The sequence below is a fragment of the Poecilia latipinna genome, unplaced genomic scaffold (assembly GCF_001443285.1).
Source record: "Poecilia latipinna isolate Pla-1442-1.1 unplaced genomic scaffold, P_latipinna-1.0 Scaffold393, whole genome shotgun sequence".
Classification (NCBI taxonomy): domain Eukaryota; kingdom Metazoa; phylum Chordata; class Actinopteri; order Cyprinodontiformes; family Poeciliidae; genus Poecilia; species Poecilia latipinna.
The window spans coordinates 84,716-102,298 of record NW_015113009.1 but is presented as its reverse complement, the minus strand read 5'-3'; the positions used below and the strand labels follow the sequence as shown (position 1 = coordinate 102,298).

The window sequence follows — 17,583 nt, the reverse complement described above, 5'->3', positions numbered from 1 at the left end:
GGGAAAACCCCGGGGGGGGGGGGGGGGGGGGCCGCCCCCCCCCCCCCCCCTCCCCGCCCTCCAGAATTGTCCGCCCCAAAGAAATCATGAAAGAAACCCTTGTATTTAAACAATATCAATATAAAAAAGGCAATAGAAACAAAGAAAGAAGTAAATCTGCCATTCATCTAAGAAAAAAAAAATTAATTTTTAGGTCCCCCCCCACCATTATTAGAACAGTGGTTCAGTCCAAAGTGTAGGCGGAGCAACAGCTGCGCTGCTGAATGGCTCGGGCTCCGTTAGAGCCGCTGAAGAGAGAGGCTAGCAGTTAGCTGTGGCTCTGCAGCACTAACAAAAAACCCTGCAGTAAGTAAATACTTAAAGCAAATGACATGTAACGTTTTATTTACTTTCACTGCTCAATAGGAAGAAACACATTCACAATAAACAGTTCGTTATTTCATTACTTCGGCTGAATCATGATAAACTGCCTTGTTATGCCTTGGAAATCAAAACTAGCTAAACTGCTACATTGCTTTCATAGACTTAGCTCCTTTTTCTATCGAAGGTAGCCAATATTTAAATTATATTTAGATTAAATTATACTTATTTTAATAAGAAGAGTTTGAAACGGGAGGCAGGCTGAGCGTTAGCACTGGCCGACAGCTCTGTATGGGAGCCGAGAGGCTACTGCAGTAGACAGTAAAAACAAAAATAAAGTATGTGTGCCTTTATTTCTTACCACCTTCAACGTAGAGCCTTTAAAACCACAAAATAATATCTGAATATTTTTCTAGAAAACTCTGGTGCTGAGCCTTAAGTTTAAGTTATGATACTTTTCAAATATTCAATTGCTACATATTTAACATGAAAAAAGAGAAAAGTTTAAAGCAATTTAAGTTATAATTTAAATAACACATGACTTATATTGAGAACCACTGTAATAAATCAATATTTATGAGGAATTTTATTAAGTGGAGTTACTTTTTATTTGTTTTTATTTAGGGCCTTAAGTTTTTGTAAAGGTGTAGCAGAGATTAGATATATGACACTGAACCAAACTCATATCTAAACAACATTTGAATCTTAGTTTGACTTCTATGGGTCTCAGCAGGTTGTTTACTGAGAAAAACACTTTTGTTATTCATTGTTACTTACTAGTCATTTTTGATGGTGCAGCTTAAACACTCACACAAAAAAAATTGACCACATTTTACTATAACTTTGCCAATCCCCCTAAAATTGCTCTCAAAATATTTCCCTGTTTATGGTCGCCCCCGGTAATGAGATGGGATTTACAGCCTGGCCTGCGACCACTTCCTGTTGCCTTCTTCGTGGTTTGCTTCAGTAGCAACATCTGGTTGTTGATCAAAAGTAGTGCTTCGATTGCAGTTTTGCGAAGTAAATGCATTTTTATATGGCTTTTTAAAAAGCACCAAAACTTTTTTTTTATCAAAAAACGACTTTTTTTCTGAAATTGGCATCCATTAAACGTTTTTTTTTTTTTTTTTTTTAACCAAATGTCAAATTACAATGGAAATGTAGCTGTTGTTAATGTAAGTAAATCTGAGATTTGCTGAAAGAAAATTTGTTTAATTGCTTATATTTGATGCAAAAACAATGTATATATTGATACATTGATCATAATCACAAGCTTCCTTCTATAAGTTACAAATGCAGATAAAATGAAAGAAATAATGAACACGGTTTAACAGAAAACAGCAGCAGAAGACTCCCTGTCTTCTGACGACCTTCGTAGACAACATCCAAGGCTAAGCTAACCTTTTTTTTTTACAAAGTGTTTCCTCATCACCAAAATCAACAGGTGAAGGTGAGGCAGCACTCCATCAAGACTCTCTGCCTTCACTTAAAGGAGTTTAAACCACAAGAACAGCAAGACGGAACATTTAGCATCTTCAGACTTTTTAAACCCTGGGTATACTTTGATCCCGGTATCTTCTGCAGCCTCTCAGTCGGTGTAATTCAAACTGTTATAATCTGCAAATGTAGTTTCAAAGTCACAAAAATATAGGATAACAATAACATGCGGCCCAGATCTGAAATGTTTTAGAAAGTCTTATTCTAAAAACTTAATATTAGGGTAACACTTGATCTTTAAATTAAATCAGGACAAATCATAAGCATGCAGTCTTAATAATAATAATAATAATAAAAGATTGTGTTTTGTATAATTTCCACAATTCTAGAGTTTTTGAGGTGTGTTTAGATTTTTACAAACTTTTTTTTGTAAATAGAAGAGAGCTGCATACTATTTTTATCCTGTTTTTGTTTGGCTTGGGGTTTTTTCAGAACTCGTGAAAATCAGATGGGGTTTTAGTTTCTATTTGTATGGAAATGCTGAAAGTTGGAAGTTATTTGAAGACACCAGCAGAGGCCTTTTCCCAAAGTATTTGACCTAATTTGTTCTGTGCTTTACACAAACTCATGATTAAATTCAGCGGAAATGACTGGGTGTGTTTTTGGCAGCCGTATAACAGAAATAAGATCACGTTCAATTGTTGATCAACTTTTGGAAAGAAAACTTGTGAGCAGGAAGTAAAAGAGGTGAGTCGAGGCCCCGACGTGATGTTGCCGTTAACAACCGTGTTCCTTTGATCCGATACAGAACATGTTTGGGCAGAAACCTCCGATCCCAGAGTACAAAGTAGCAGCCATCCAGAAGTCCCGCTTCATCCTGCTCCACTATGGCACCTTCAAGGCCGGCTGGGACTGGCTGATTCTGCTGGCGACCTTCTACGTGGCCGTCACCGTTCCCTACAACGTCTGCTTCAGTGGAGGGCGGGACGAAGGCGGCACCTCGAGAAATCCACCCAGTGTCAGCGACATCCTGGTGGAGATTCTTTTCATTTTAGGTGAGAATCAACTCAAAAAACAAATAATAAAATATATATATATATATATATATATATATATATATATATATATATATATATATATATATATATATATATATATATATATATATATATATATAGAGAGAGAGAGAGAGAGAGAGAGATAATTTTTAAGAGGTCAATAACAAATTAAATGAACAACTCGCTCATGTTGTTTATCTCCTACAGATTTAGTTCGATTGGTCACTTTCAGCAACACGGCAGTTTAAAGCCGTTTACACGATTAAAACACAAAAATATAAAGTCATAAAAACATCATACAGTCACCAGTACAGAAACAGACATTACATTTTGTCGAGTGTCATCATCAAAATGATCAATTACACATCAAATATATTGGTCAATGTTCCAGTGAAGATGTGGTAACGTGATTTTCCAGGCCGTCATTAAACACACCATGAGCGTATAGATAAACTTTTCCAGCTGTGGGTCTGATCTCAGAGGGGAGAGCAGCTGCTGAGCCCGGCTGCAGGTCTGTGTCATGTTCAGCAATTAGCCAGAGCCAAACGTCACAAGACATTACTGAGTTTTCTTCCAAGCAAACTGTGTGTGTTGAGTAATGCTAAAGCTAAATGATGATTAGTTAATCTATGCCAGTATGTCATATTAAGGCCAATAACAGGAATACTAATGTTATGTTTTTTATCCTCTTTGCTAGTTAGTTAATGCCAGGAAAAAACCTAATCCTCTTTCATTTCTGTACAGAAGTTGTGCTCACTGTTGCTTTCCTCAGATTTAAAAGGAATATTTATTGCCACAGTAGAAAGAGCAAAAAGTCAAGGAGGAGACATTAGAGCAGAGTCCAGCAGCAGGACGGTGTTAAGAAGGATTAGGACTTTCTGAGAAAAAGAGATCTGTTGCTGGGAGAAACCAGGCAGCTATCGGTTCAGCGTTTCTGCAGATAGTTCAGAATAAATCATTCACATTCCAACATGATCGATAATATAAAGCAGTATTGTCAAAAAGTATAAAACAGTCAATGCAACTGTACTGAAAACGTCACCAGTTTAAAAGGTTAACAACAAATGAAATGAACAAACATGATCTGATTTAAGGTGGAATAAGGTGTTAGGGTTAAGAAAGTTTAGAAAAGTTTGAGTTTACGCTTTAGTTTTTATGCTTTCCTCTGCCTGCATAGTTCCAGGAATTTTATTTCAGCGTTGGTGTAGAGAGCAGTAAAAGGAAGCAACATGAACCTTTAGATCCTGACTGATATGAAACCGGCTGGCAGAATGTTGTTGGTGGTTGTGTTTGCCTCCTGCCGGTTGGAGGTCAGCCAATAATCCTCCATCTCCAAAACCTGTAAAGCTTTTTAATGATGCATGACGCAGTAAGAGGATATGAGCCATTTACATCAGGCCATTACTTCTCGCTGCCGACTCTTTTTCCAAGAAACCGGCATGCCTCTTTGTTCCTGTTGGCCTAACTGCGAGAGTGAGATCTCTTCAGCGCACAATTAGTTTTATTGGAAAAGTCATAAATTACAACTTGACCCCTCGTCCTGAAAGTTCACCGTTGGATTCATGGAAACCAACTGCAGTGAGATGTGTAACTCCTGTCAATCAATATCCCATTCGTTAGGAAAATAGGCCAAGCCTGCTGATCAATACTTTCAGTTCACCCGTTCACTTTGCAGACGACCTGTTTAAGTTGTTCCGTCAGGTTAATTCATGCTTTTAATAAAGAAATATGTTATAAAAGTGAGCAGATGGCAGACGAACCGCCTTCACTCACTTCCTGTTTATGCTCAGCAAATAGAGTTGCACTTTGAAGGATAATGAGCAGTCGAGACTCTCCTCTGTGAATATTTGAATAGCAAAAAAAGGATATAAAGTCCTGATCAGAGGTGTGCTATTGTTACCTCTCGATACGGTGGCATGTCTGTAAAAGTTTCTACTGAAAGACCTAAAGCTGATGTGTTCTTGAAGTCTTGCTTCTGTATATAGTTGTTTTAGTTAATATTAATTTTGATCAATGAAAACATCTGGAAAGCTTCTCTCTCACATAGGTCCAGTGGACTCATACTTCATCTGAAGTGCGGAAATCGGCTCTTGTTAGCTGAGTTTCCATTAACCCTCTGATGGTGTTAGAAAAATGTCACAGTCTGACAGCGGGGCTACGATTTTACAAAAAGGACCTTGTAAAATCGCACGCAGGGTCAGTACGACCCCGCTGGACTGCGCGCAGAGTAAAAAAGCTTGTGGGGTCTGAATGACCCTTGTCTCTTAAAATTGGGCAAACAGAGATAACGAAAATAAATTTGCTTGATGAAAACGCAGTAATTTTGAAGAAATCCATGCTTTTCAATAAAAAAGTTTTGTGTTGGAAGGAGGTGGTTTTTCAGCCGTATCAGAATAGATCTATTTAGCAAAACTGCAATGGGAACACTTCTTTTTTTTTTTTTTGCATCATGCAAGTCACGCGTTCTGATGTTACTACAGGCATCATGTTGTGATGACTTCCTGAATTCATCACAGTTCTATCGTGAGGAGTGGTGAAATCAATAATAATAATAGTTTGGTGGTGTTTGTTTGTGTCTGAGGTCACATTCACTCGACATAACTTACAATAAATTCAAAACAGTGCGCCGAATTCTTACTTTAAAAATGGATTGAGGTTGTATATTCAACCTGAATCTGAGCTCATATAAATCACGAAAAGCTGAAACGTGACATTTATGTTGCTGAAGAGTAGAAGCACACGCTGCACCAGAATTGCTCCACCACCCTCTGGCTTTCATCCTAATGAGGGCTTGCTTGTTTACTGATGCCGGCGTTTGGGCATTGCTCAACAGAAATGACAAGAAAGTTTCAAATAAATAAAAGTTTGTGTAAAAACAGAACATACACGTTGTTGTTGTTGTTGTAATTTTTTCTCCTTTGCTTTAACAAATGGAAACCGACAACATAAAGTGTGGATATAAATTGCCATTAGCATCTGCATGTCTCTAAACTAAAGCTAAGAGTCTACACTGAAGGCATCATTATGTAACTTGGATAACAGAATCACAACAATGATGTTTTGCCTGCCTATCTTCTGAGATATCAGCCAACAGACTCAATGCAGAAACTACAACCTTCCTGTCCAGCTACTGATGAATAAAAGCTACTCGTGCAAGAAAGAAGAAAGATAGAAGAGTTTTAGCTGAATGGAAATATAAACCACCATACTCTTAAAGTTTTGGGCAGCAGTGTTGTTCCAGTTTGTCTTTTACATGAATACTTCTAGATTCTATTCAGCTATTATAAAAATAAGCAATAAATAAGCAAAAATATCCAGGCGGAGATTTTAAATGTATGGCATAAAAGGGTAACAGAATGCTGCTCCATTGTTGGCACGTATCTGTTTTTTAACAGCATGTTGTTGTTGTCCTCAGACATCATGCTGAACTTTCGTACGACCTTTGTGAGCACGTCGGGTCAGGTGGTCTACGACGCCCGCTCCATCTGTGTCCACTACGTCACCACCTGGCTCTTTGTTGACCTTGTTGCTGCCCTGCCCTTTGACCTGCTTTACGCTTTCAATGTCACTGTGGTGAGTTCACTCGTGTAACCAAAACCTCTACAAATATTATTATTATTTTTACAAAAGACAATATCTTGACTGTTATTTAATTCGTTAGCACAGTCCCATTTTCTCAAATGATTGGATCATCCTTTCTTTCATTTTGCTGTTGTACACAAACACATTTCCTCTCTAATTAGTTTGGCTCACCTGCAAAGAATTCTGAAAGGTCATGAAGCGAGGGCTAAATTAGTTCAGCTAAGTGCTAACTGACTCATTGTTCAGTTTTATTAGAAGCTTAAAGACGTTGGATTCTCTATCAACAACAAATTTAGAGATCCAGCTGATAAGTGAAATAGTTGTCATTCCTCTGCTTTAGAACACTTATTTGTTCTTCAGACTGACCTTTTGACCTCTCGTTGTGCCCCTGTGTGCAGAACTTCAGGGTCCACCTGCTGAAGACTGTCCGGCTGCTGCGGCTGCTGCGGCTCCTGCAGAAGCTGGAGCGCTACTCGCAGTACAGCGCCGTGGTTCTGACTCTGCTCATGTCCATGTTTGCCTTGCTGGCCCACTGGATGGCCTGTGTCTGGTACTACATCGGCCGCAAGGAGATCGAAAGCTTGGGCTCCTCGGACATCGGTGAGTGGGCACTTTTACTATCCATGCATGTTTCTTCTTCGGTTTTAACTTACATACAGTTCCTTGCAAGAACATATGTATCTTTTGGATGTATTTTATTAGAATTGTATGCACTTGACCAATGCTAAACCACATTCTGATGGGGGAAGAAAAATGAGACATGGTTTTCACACATTTTACAAATTTAAAGGGGCACTGTTATGTATTTTTCAGGTACACAGTGGGATTTTATAGCACAATCAAGTAACTATGTTACTTTGAGCTGTTACAAAAGATGTGGCATATATGAAATATGGCTTAAAAGAAATTTGACTTTGTAACTTGATGCCTTGAAATTGGGCCTCTGTCCCTTTAAGAAACTCCTGATCTTTCTGAACCTCCCCTTCTACATGAAGTCTTCACAACATGGCTCCTCTATTAACCCTTTAACAACATTTTTACCAGCGTTGCACTGAGTAGTAACTCCTATAATGAGCTCAGCAGATGTTCCACTAGGTGTTTGCTAATTGCTGCTGGCTAGTCTGAAGGAGCGGGTTGGAGGCGATATGAGTCAGGAGAGGCTCTGTGAGGCGGAAGCTCAGAAGCCTGGAAACTCAGAGGAGGTACAAGGTCCAACCAGGCGCTTTGCACAGTTGGTTGCCACGGAGACTAAAGGATTTCTCAAACATGGAAGAATAAAGGCAACACTCCATGTATGTTTTTGATGAAGGAATATCATTATAACATGATAGAGCTTAAAAAAAGTTGATTTGGCTGCTGAAATGTTGAAAGCTTAATGATGAATGCACCATAAAACTTCCTTCCTGTGCGGCTACAAACTTAAACTGCTTTGACTGAACATAGTTAGCATAAATGCTGTAGACTGCATAGCAACAAATCAATTGAACATTTTTGGAAAATGCAGAATGGATAATTGTGATATGGAGGACAAATTATATATAAATATTTATAACATGGGAAGCATTTGAATTCTACTTTCTACACTGAAATACGCTTGATGAGTCAACTGGGGGTTTGATTTAATAAGAATTTAGTTATTCCTACTCCAATTGAACATTAAAATGTTATTTTTATGTTGATGATTATTCCTATTTTTATTTTCTTATTCTTATCCTATTTTACCCTTTTGACATTTACTGCTTACATGTCCACAATATAAATTTCATCATCATCAAAGTGAGAGCCTCCGCTGTACACTTTAACATCCAGTGTTGTGCAGGATCACAGTTTTAAAAACTGCCTCAAAGATCAAATGTGATGAAACTGTTTATGTGCTTCAACCTTTAACAGCCCTAAATGAACAGACCCATAATCATTTATCATTCTTTTCATAAAATTGCCCAAAAACAGGAAATGATGTGATAATTAGCATGAAAAACACATTGACCAGTAGTGCTGGTATTTTTCTTTGTCAGTTTTATTGTATTCACACAACTAATATGTGGGCAACATTCCTTTTCATCATTCATCATTTATCATTGCTTTTCATCCATTTGTTCTCAAAAGGCAAAAAAAAAGTTTTTATAATTGCATTTCTAATCTTGGTCACATTGAAAGAATGTTAAAGATCTATTCTCTTCTATAGTAAAATCCTGATTTTATCCAAGGAAAACCGTCTGATAAAAACTTTGCTCACATAAATTAAATGAATCTTGGCTGTGTTTGCTTGTGCAATTACAAAAACAAACAAACAAACAAACAAAACTAGAGAAGGCACAACGTCTGAATGTTTTTCCATGAACTCCTCCCACACACTCCTCCTCTCTGTTGTGCCTGTGTGGAGCAATCACTGGAGAACCAGCCATGCAGACATGACTCAACATATGCATTCTAATCCTGATGGCTGACTAAGCCATCAGCCTTTCATTTTTATTGTTGAGGTCTGAGGGGCAACACACACACACAAAAAAAAACACTCCTACTATTTTGTGTTGAACAGCCCGGGGCTGAAGTGCAGCAGTCTGGTGTGTTTCAGCACAAACATCCTAATGTGTGTTCAAGGCACCAGTAGGGCGTCTCCATCAACGAGACGCATGGCAACGCGTCCGATGTGTTCTTCCTTTAAAGTGAGAACTTGCATTTAATCGATAATAATCATTAAGCAGTCACAGGCTGTACCCACATCTATCACACTGCGCACACACAGCAGACACGTCGTCTGGTAGTATTTCAGATATTTAAACGAAAAACTAATCGATGGTCAACAGCCCAAAAAAATCCGCCTGGGGTTTTTCAACAGTTTTAAGGTCATTTCGATGAGCTGAATCCAAAAATCTGATTGGTTTTCCTCAATCAGGTCAACTTTCTGAACTATGGAGCAACATGAGCATCAAAATGCAGGACTTGTTCTCACATCTGGATCGGTTTCCTGAGAATCTGATGAGTGAGTGAAGAGCAGGAGGAGAGACTCCATCAGGACAGGAAGGAGACGGAGAATTTTACACAATGAAGACGTCCTGCTCAATTTACATGTACTTACCCTTATCAGTGTTTATTATTCAATTTACAGAAATCCAAGTTTGTAACATTTAATTAACACACTCTGTTAGAAAACTTTTGTTTTCAGTCTTAAAATCTTTTTTGGATGAGAAACATTAATGAAAATGAACTGATAATGTCACAAAAATATCATCAGTGTAGTCAGATCAGCTTTTTCTAAACCAGATTAGAATAAAAACCTGACCTGCTTGAGAAAAATGGATGTCATGTTTGGATTCAGTGGCGCAAAATAGTCATAATTCAGTTGAAAATACATAGAAAACTTCCAAAAAATACTTTTCGTAACCCAGTGTTATTGACATTGACTGATATGAAAGACTTATGTCTTCTACGTTTTTCACTCATATTGTCCAACCCTACTTTCTTTTACTTTGTTGTTTGTGTTTGAAAAAGCAGTTGTGGAAAAATCCTCTCTTAACATTTTTAGTCTCCCCCCCCACTTCCTTTTTCTGCAAAGCATTTTACATCTTTTGTAACTTTTTATTAGTTTTTTTTTGTCCTCCTTTGATGAGCATTGTTTTGTGATTATCTCAGTCTGTTTTGCATTCCTCCCTAAAGTCCTGCTCAGTCCTGCTTCTCAGCTACATTTGACTTGCTTTACAGACAAATCAAGAATCTGTAGTTCAAACTTTATAATTCCACAAGCGTCTCAGTGGGGAACGTGAAGTCCTGCAGGCGGTGTGAAACCCTGACTCACAGTCTGATGAACACGTACAGACACACAGACAGGGAGTTTCCAAGGGCAAAGGAGCAAACTTTAATCCTTTTGACTGAGACCTCAGGCGACACTCAAGCTTTATGTTCCTCTTTTATATTTAGCAGCGACACGAGGAACACGAAAGACGCTGAAAATGAGTTTGTTCTCTGATCTGTGGACTACAGCTCGCCGCGTTTTCCTTTCCTTCTCTGATTTCAGCGCATCCCGCCGTATCGTCCTCTCTCGATCTCCCATCTCATCCGTTCGCACCGTCCAAACTGTCATTATCCTTTCAGCGGAGCGGTGGCGCGCTGCAGTCGGTTCATGTCAGCAGAGCCTCAATTGACCATTCAGAAAGGCCGAGGCAATCCAGGGGACAACAAAGAGCAGCCTGCGGCCTGACCTTTACGTGCCACCAGCTGAGATTCACAATGGAGGACTGATATCAGAGCAAGCATACGCTGGACTGTTCAGTCTGTCAGTCACTGGACAGCATTCTGCTGCTGCTGTCTTCACGTCAATAATTTACAGACTGCAGAGCTGCAGCGTGTGGTTGAGAGTTCACTCAGCCAGTGGAGAAGCAATACATCCTGTGTGATATAGGAGACGCGTCTTGGGATGTGGATTTGGTCCCTTTCAAATACAGATGGACGTGGCAGGAAGGATTGGTGCACAGAAATATGAAGGAACTGTGATTTGACTTTCATCCACAGGTGGTCACAAGTCATTTTTTTCCCTAAGCCTCCAAGATTTCGTTTCAACCCAGAGTCGAATCTCACACCCTCGAAAAACTGAAAGAAACATTTTCTCCTCAAATCTGCAACACTTTAGGTGACCTCTGACCCAGGCATGTCATAATACTCAACAAATCAATTAATCGCATGATATATTAAAACAAACTAAATTTATAATTTATCATTTTTCTCTTTTTCTACCAAAAAACTGGATGATAAAAGTCTTCATTCTCGTGTTTTGGTCTCAACCAGAGACTACATGATCCATTTTATTTGTTGTTTCTGTTTTATTTATTTATTTTGGATATTTAAAATGTTTTCCAGTTCCAGTGGTAAATGTTCATCAAAATTGAATGTTTATTGATCTGTAAGAATGTGTTATTGCTCGAAATGATCTCAAAACAGCAATATTATCGTTCATCTCGATAACTTCTTGGACAATTTGTCGTCCACCAAAATTTGTTATTGTGACAGATCTGGTCTAACCTGACATCGCTATAGGTTTCCACCTGTTAAAGGGATAGTATTGTGTAAAATCGCCTTTTTTCAGCTTTACATGATGTTGTAATATTAGTCCCTCATCAAGAACATACCTTAAATGTTGCTTTGATTCTTTCATGCATGTTTGAGAAATCCATGGATCTTCCATGGCAACCATTCATCTTCCCTGTGGGAGCTGCCCCACTCAGCTCCTTCAGACTAACCAGCAGCAATTAGCAAACATCTGGTGGACCTGCACGTCTGCTGACCTCATTATAGGAACTACTTCTCAATGCAACACTGGTAAAAAGCTTTGTTAAGAGTTTAATAGAGGAACCATGTTGTGATGAAGGTGGAGTTTCAGAAAGAGCAGGAGTTTCTTAAAGAGACAGAGGCCCAATTTCAAGGTGTTAAAATATGAAGTTAAATATCTTTGAAGACGTATTTAATACGTATATCATCTTTATAGCAATTGAAGATAACGTAATTACTCGATTGTGCTACAAAATGAACTCAAATAAACAGTTGTCTTTTAACTTTTAATAAAATATGGAAACTATTTTCTAAATCAATATTTAAAACCTTTGTTCTAAATTTTAAATGGACCACATGTCAAATGAAGCACTCACTTCATAAACTAAATACAGCAGCATAAGTTCACTTCAGCAGAGAGCTACATGTTGACAGTAACAGGAAAGCACCACAGAAAGCCAGACTGCACTGGATGAGAAACACTGAGGTGATTTTTATCGTACCTCTAAAAAGGCTGAGAGCTAGACTTGGAAAAAAAATCTGGCAGCCATGTAGACAGTACATAATTAGATACAAGGTGATAACTAACCGAGCAAAATTGTAGTGGAGAGATTAGTTGTAAGCTTATCTGACAGAGGTGTAAAAAAGACAGTGTGTTAAATTCCAACAGGAAATGAGCCAACAGAACATGTTGGACCTGAAAGCAATATGTGGAGATTCATACTGGAGCAGCCAAGTACTGAACAGCTTTCAGTACACAGACAGCTGAGAGAGAAAGTTTACTCCACCTAACGAGAGGGACAGGAGACATCAGCACCACGGACAGAGGCAGACCCAACACAGAGCTTTGAAACCAGCTTCAGTTTTTACAACTTTATTTACCTCCTTTATAGAATAGAATAGGATAGAATAGAATAGAATAGAATAGAATAGAATAGACTTTATTGATCCCCAAGGGAGAATTGCTTATTTGTTGACAAGCTACTCCATCCAAGGTCTTAAATATTAATACAAATATAACCATAAGACATAAATTTATAATATTTATGCACCTGAGTTGCAAAACAGAGTGCACTAATTTCATACAGGTGCTGTAAGTGTGCAAAAATCTTTGTCTGTTTTCCACAAAAAAAAACCACACAATTTCACAAGTGCATTCTTTCCATTAAATAAGATATTAAATTAAGATTGCACGTGAATACATTTGTTCACGCAGTAAGTCATTAAAAATTATGGCAGCGACGGATGTAAACAGATATGTTCATAATTCAGTCATGGTTCTGAAGAAACCATCAGCCAATCAGGAGAGACGTCGGCATCTTACTCGGCTGTTGGAGCAACAAGCTCCTCATATGTGGGAGCAGCTACGTATGCGGCGTTTTGGGGAAATTGTAGTCGGCCAAAAATACATGAGGTTTTTTTTTTTCCAAAATTGATGTGCTTCTGTTAAGAGAATTTATTTTGGCCTTTTCAATTTGTGCAGTTTTATGGTTAATGGAAACACAGCTGCAGCTTAAACCTTTCTTTTAGAAAAGGTAGATCTGCTCCACGGTATTGTCAGCAATACCACATGTCAAATGTGGTATTTGACATGTGGTACATGTCAAATACCACATGTACCACATGTGGTACATGTGTAGCACATGTACCACAGGTGCAGCGAAATGCTCATCTGGATTTGCTCTGTAGTTTATGGTTCCATGTTTCTCTCCTCCAGCTGGTTTGAAAAAAATAAATAAATCACATTATTACCCAAGGCAGACAGGCAGGGTACACTCCGGACAGGTCACAAGTCCATCACAGGGCCACACAGGACAAACAGCTGTCCACACACACACACACACACGCACACACACACACACACACACACACAGAGAGAGAGAACCTGTAAAATCCGATGCAGAAAAAACTTCTTCCTCCAAGGAAACAGTCATGCCAGCTGTTCCACTGTACAACACCCGTTGCAGACTAAGGTTTTTCATTTTTAAGGTTTTCCTGGCCAGAGTGTTTGGTTATTATGTAAGGTAGATTGATGTCATTACTGTGCTTTGTTATATACAAGAGCTTTTACATTAGTATGTTGACAAATCAGCAGTCCATTCATTTTTTAATCTGACATAAAAAAAAGTCACCTATAAACAAATATTACTTCAACAAGAAGTAATATCCAGTCAGTTTGTATCTGCTGTGCATGCTTGTTTTTTTCTTATTGATAACATTTGGATTTTTTTGTTGTTATTGTTCTTTGTTTGAAAACCAATAATATTAATAAAGAAATTTCAGGATGACAGAGTAGAAAAAGAAAAACTATTATATTTCCTGCGGCGTCATCATGAGAATCTCGAGTTTGGAACAGCTGAGTGTTCAGAAACAGACAGTATTAATAAAATGTAACAAAAATCATTTATTTGGTATATTATTGTTGTTGTTGTTGTTGTTATTATTATTATTATTATTATTATTATTAGGGGTGCACCGATTGCAGTTTTCTGCCGATTATCGACCTTTTAAAAAGCTTAACCTGTCGATTCTGATTTTGGCTAATACCGTTTTTTTTTTCCGTCTGAAATGTTGCTCAATATAGCAAGAAAGCCGTTGAGTTGGCAACAGTGGGGTCACTATTGTTAATTGTAAACATGCAGACAGAACTTGGGCCGGTCTGTCAGTCAAGCTTCTCTCACTGGAGAGCAAAAGAGGACAGTGGTTGATTCTTAGACCTTTGCTTAGCTAGATAAGATCAGTGGATCAGATCAGCTTCATATGTAAAAACTGGCCAATCACCGATCTCCCAAAATTAAGGAAATCGGTACCGATAAATCAGTGCACCCCTAATTATTATTATTATTATTATTATTATTATTTGATTTGAGTTTTGTAACCTGTTCATTAAGACAGAGCTAGATTTACAAATCTGTTACTTTAAATGGGGAGAGTATTCTAGCAATCAATTATTTCACATCAAATATTTCTCTTTCATTAATTTTTTGTTTTGTTGACATCAGAATCAGAATATACTTTATTAATCCCGAAGGTGAAATAGCAGTTTTACAGAGTTTGCTTAGTAATTTTAGTGATTGTGATTGATTTGTAAAAGCAATGAGCTTAAAACAGCCAATACTTTCTTTTAGGTCTTGTTAATAAATGAACAGGTTTTGTGCAGCTATCGGGCTGATAACCTGATCGGTAATCTGAAAGTCACACACTGATACCGTCCTCAATTAAAACAAGTAATCAGTTTTGGGTTTTCCCGTTGTAATCCACAGCTGCGCACGCTTTGGTGAAACAAACTTCCAGTCAGGCCCGTGTGTTCGGAGCTTGGCAGAGGTTAAGTTGCACTAATGACGATGTAATCAGGAAACTACTCGGGTGTTAAATCCTCTGATGCTGACGGTTTAGCAGCTCTGCTGGGGATCCGCTCGCAGCTCCGCTGTCACTTCTGCTTATTGATGCTGGCGGGCGAACAAAAGCCGCTCCCTGAAGGCCTGGATGCCAGGGATCAATAAATAGACTCATCCATATTGCACTGTGTAATTCTTATCAGAACATCCGTCTACTGCTGCTGTCACAGACTCCGCTGGGTTTTATTACAGCCTTCATTTACTCACAAATGGCAGCGTTTTCCTCCTTTTTGTTCCTGTGCACTGAGGACATCTGCTTACTTCATCTAGATGCTTCGCATCTTTCATATTGCTCATCCTGGATGCATTTTCTAGCACTTCTGATTTACGCTTAAGTTTTATCACATTTTGTTGTCCTACAACCGCAAACTTCAGTTATTTACTTGATTTATAAAGATTTGTAGGGGCAGTATTATGTAAAATTGACTTTTTTTTGTCTTTACATCATGTTATAATGTTATCTATTCATCAAAAACATACCTGGAGCGTTGCTTTGATCTTTCATGCATGTTTAAGAAATCCTTTAATCTCCATGGCAACCATTCAGCTGCTCAAAATGCCTGTTTGGACCTAATTTCGCATTTTGTGAAAAATTTGAGAAAATTACGTATCCTTCCACTTCAGAGTTATGCACTACTTTGTGTGCGTCTGTCACACAAAATCCCAGTAAAATACATTCAGTATTTTATTAATGGAACAAAAATTGTTCCAGAGTTATGAATACTTGCACAAAATAAAGAGTAGGAGAGAGAACACCTCCTCGTTAAGTTTAAATAAATATTTTTATGCCACTGAATTCAAGTTGAAGTTGAATTTAACTTACAACTAACATTTTTTCAAAGGTGGCTTTTCATTATAGAATAGAAAGAACTGAAAATATTTCACCTGTTTTTATGGAAGAGACTCAGAAATGAATCAGTCTTTTATCAAGGTGTGCACAGCAAAAGCACAAAATATTACCAAGTGTTTTTGTTCTAGTTTCTTGTGCAAATATCTTAATGCACTTGAAATAAGATAACAGTTACTTGCAAGTAATTTTTCAGTGAGATATGAGAGCGTGTCCTTAGCCAATAATTTTTTAATACTGATGAAAAAGTACTAGAATAACTGGCAGATTATTTCACTTATGGGAAAAATGCCTTGTTTTAGGTGAAATAATCTGCTAGTGGAACTTATACTTTTTATTTATCAATATTAAGGAATGATTAACTTAAAGCAAGCTCATTTTTTGCTGAAAAGTTACTTTTAAGATATTTTTCTCTTATTTCAAGTGTATTGAGGTATTTCCACTAGAGATGAGACAAATATACTTGGTAATATTTTGTATTTTCCCTTTTCTCCCCACAGGTTGGCTCTATGAACTGGCAAAGCGCCTGGGGACCCCGTACTTCATGTCCCCTCTGACCACACAGACCCCTCCCGCAGTGAGCAGCCTCCCAGCCAACAGCACCCAGTGGAACGCATCGGGGTCAGAGGTCGCGGGGCAGGGCCCCTGGAACTCGAGCCAAGACTATGGGAACATTTCAGGATCGGGGGGCCTGAAGATGCTGGGCGGGGGCCCGTCGACCCGGAGCAGCTACGTGACGGCCCTGTACTTCGCTCTGAGCAGCCTGACCAGCGTGGGCTTCGGGAACGTGTCTGCCAACACGGACGCAGAGAAGATCTTCTCCATCTGCACCATGCTTATAGGAGGTACACTGCAAAAACTCACCTTTCACAAAACATTCCAAAATAAGCTATACATTATTTAAAATAAGAAAAATTATCTGCCTACAGTACAAGAAAATGAGGCTTGTTAAGACTTTCTGGAAAAAAGTAAAAGTATCTCACCTCAATGAAGCCACAATTACCTTAAAATCACTTGAAACGTCCATTTTTCCTTATATAAATGAAATATGTAAGACTTTCTTTCTGCATATTTAGAAATATATTCTTTAATTATGGAAATATACTGACATATATACTGTTGTTTTTCTAGAAGCCAATAAAGTTTTACTAAAATCTACAGTTAGTAGTACTTTTCTCGATATAAATGCTTAAAACTTTTGTATATTTGAATTAAAGCTCAAGCAAAAACCCAATAATGTATCCTGTCAGTACCAGAAGAAGAGAATTACAAACTGCACTGCAAAAACACAAAATCTTGCCAAGTATTTTTGTTCCTTAATACGCTTAAAAACGCTTGAAATAAGACAAAACTCACTTAAAAGTAACTTTTCATCAAGAAATTAGGTTGTTTAAATTAATAATTCCTTTTTCCATAAGTGAAATAATCTGAAAATGGAAATAATACTTTTTTAAAAATCAATGTTAAGGACTTTTTGACTTTGAAAAGCTACTATAGATGTACTAAAATACCTACACTAGAAACCAGATAAAAATTACTTGCTAAGATTTTGTGTTTTTACAGTGAAGCTTCGTTGTTGGCCTACGATTGGAGATTAATATATAAAATGAATGATGTGAATTCAGCATATGAAGAATTT

The 17,583-nt window shown here is 37.9% G+C and overlaps 1 protein-coding gene across 2 annotated transcripts in view; it reads left to right on the top strand.

Annotated features, from left to right (window-relative positions):
* Nucleotides 1-17,583, top strand: part of kcnh3 (potassium voltage-gated channel, subfamily H (eag-related), member 3) — an 87,897-nt gene that overhangs the window by 27,031 nt on the left and 43,283 nt on the right. For both annotated transcript variants that reach the window (XM_015037104.1, XM_015037103.1), the window contains exons 4-7: nt 2,606-2,852; nt 6,271-6,428; nt 6,836-7,037; nt 16,445-16,789. In XM_015037104.1, the coding sequence (XP_014892590.1) occupies nt 2,606-2,852; nt 6,271-6,428; nt 6,836-7,037; nt 16,445-16,789 (952 nt within the window). The remainder of the gene's footprint in view (nt 1-2,605; nt 2,853-6,270; nt 6,429-6,835; nt 7,038-16,444; nt 16,790-17,583) is intronic.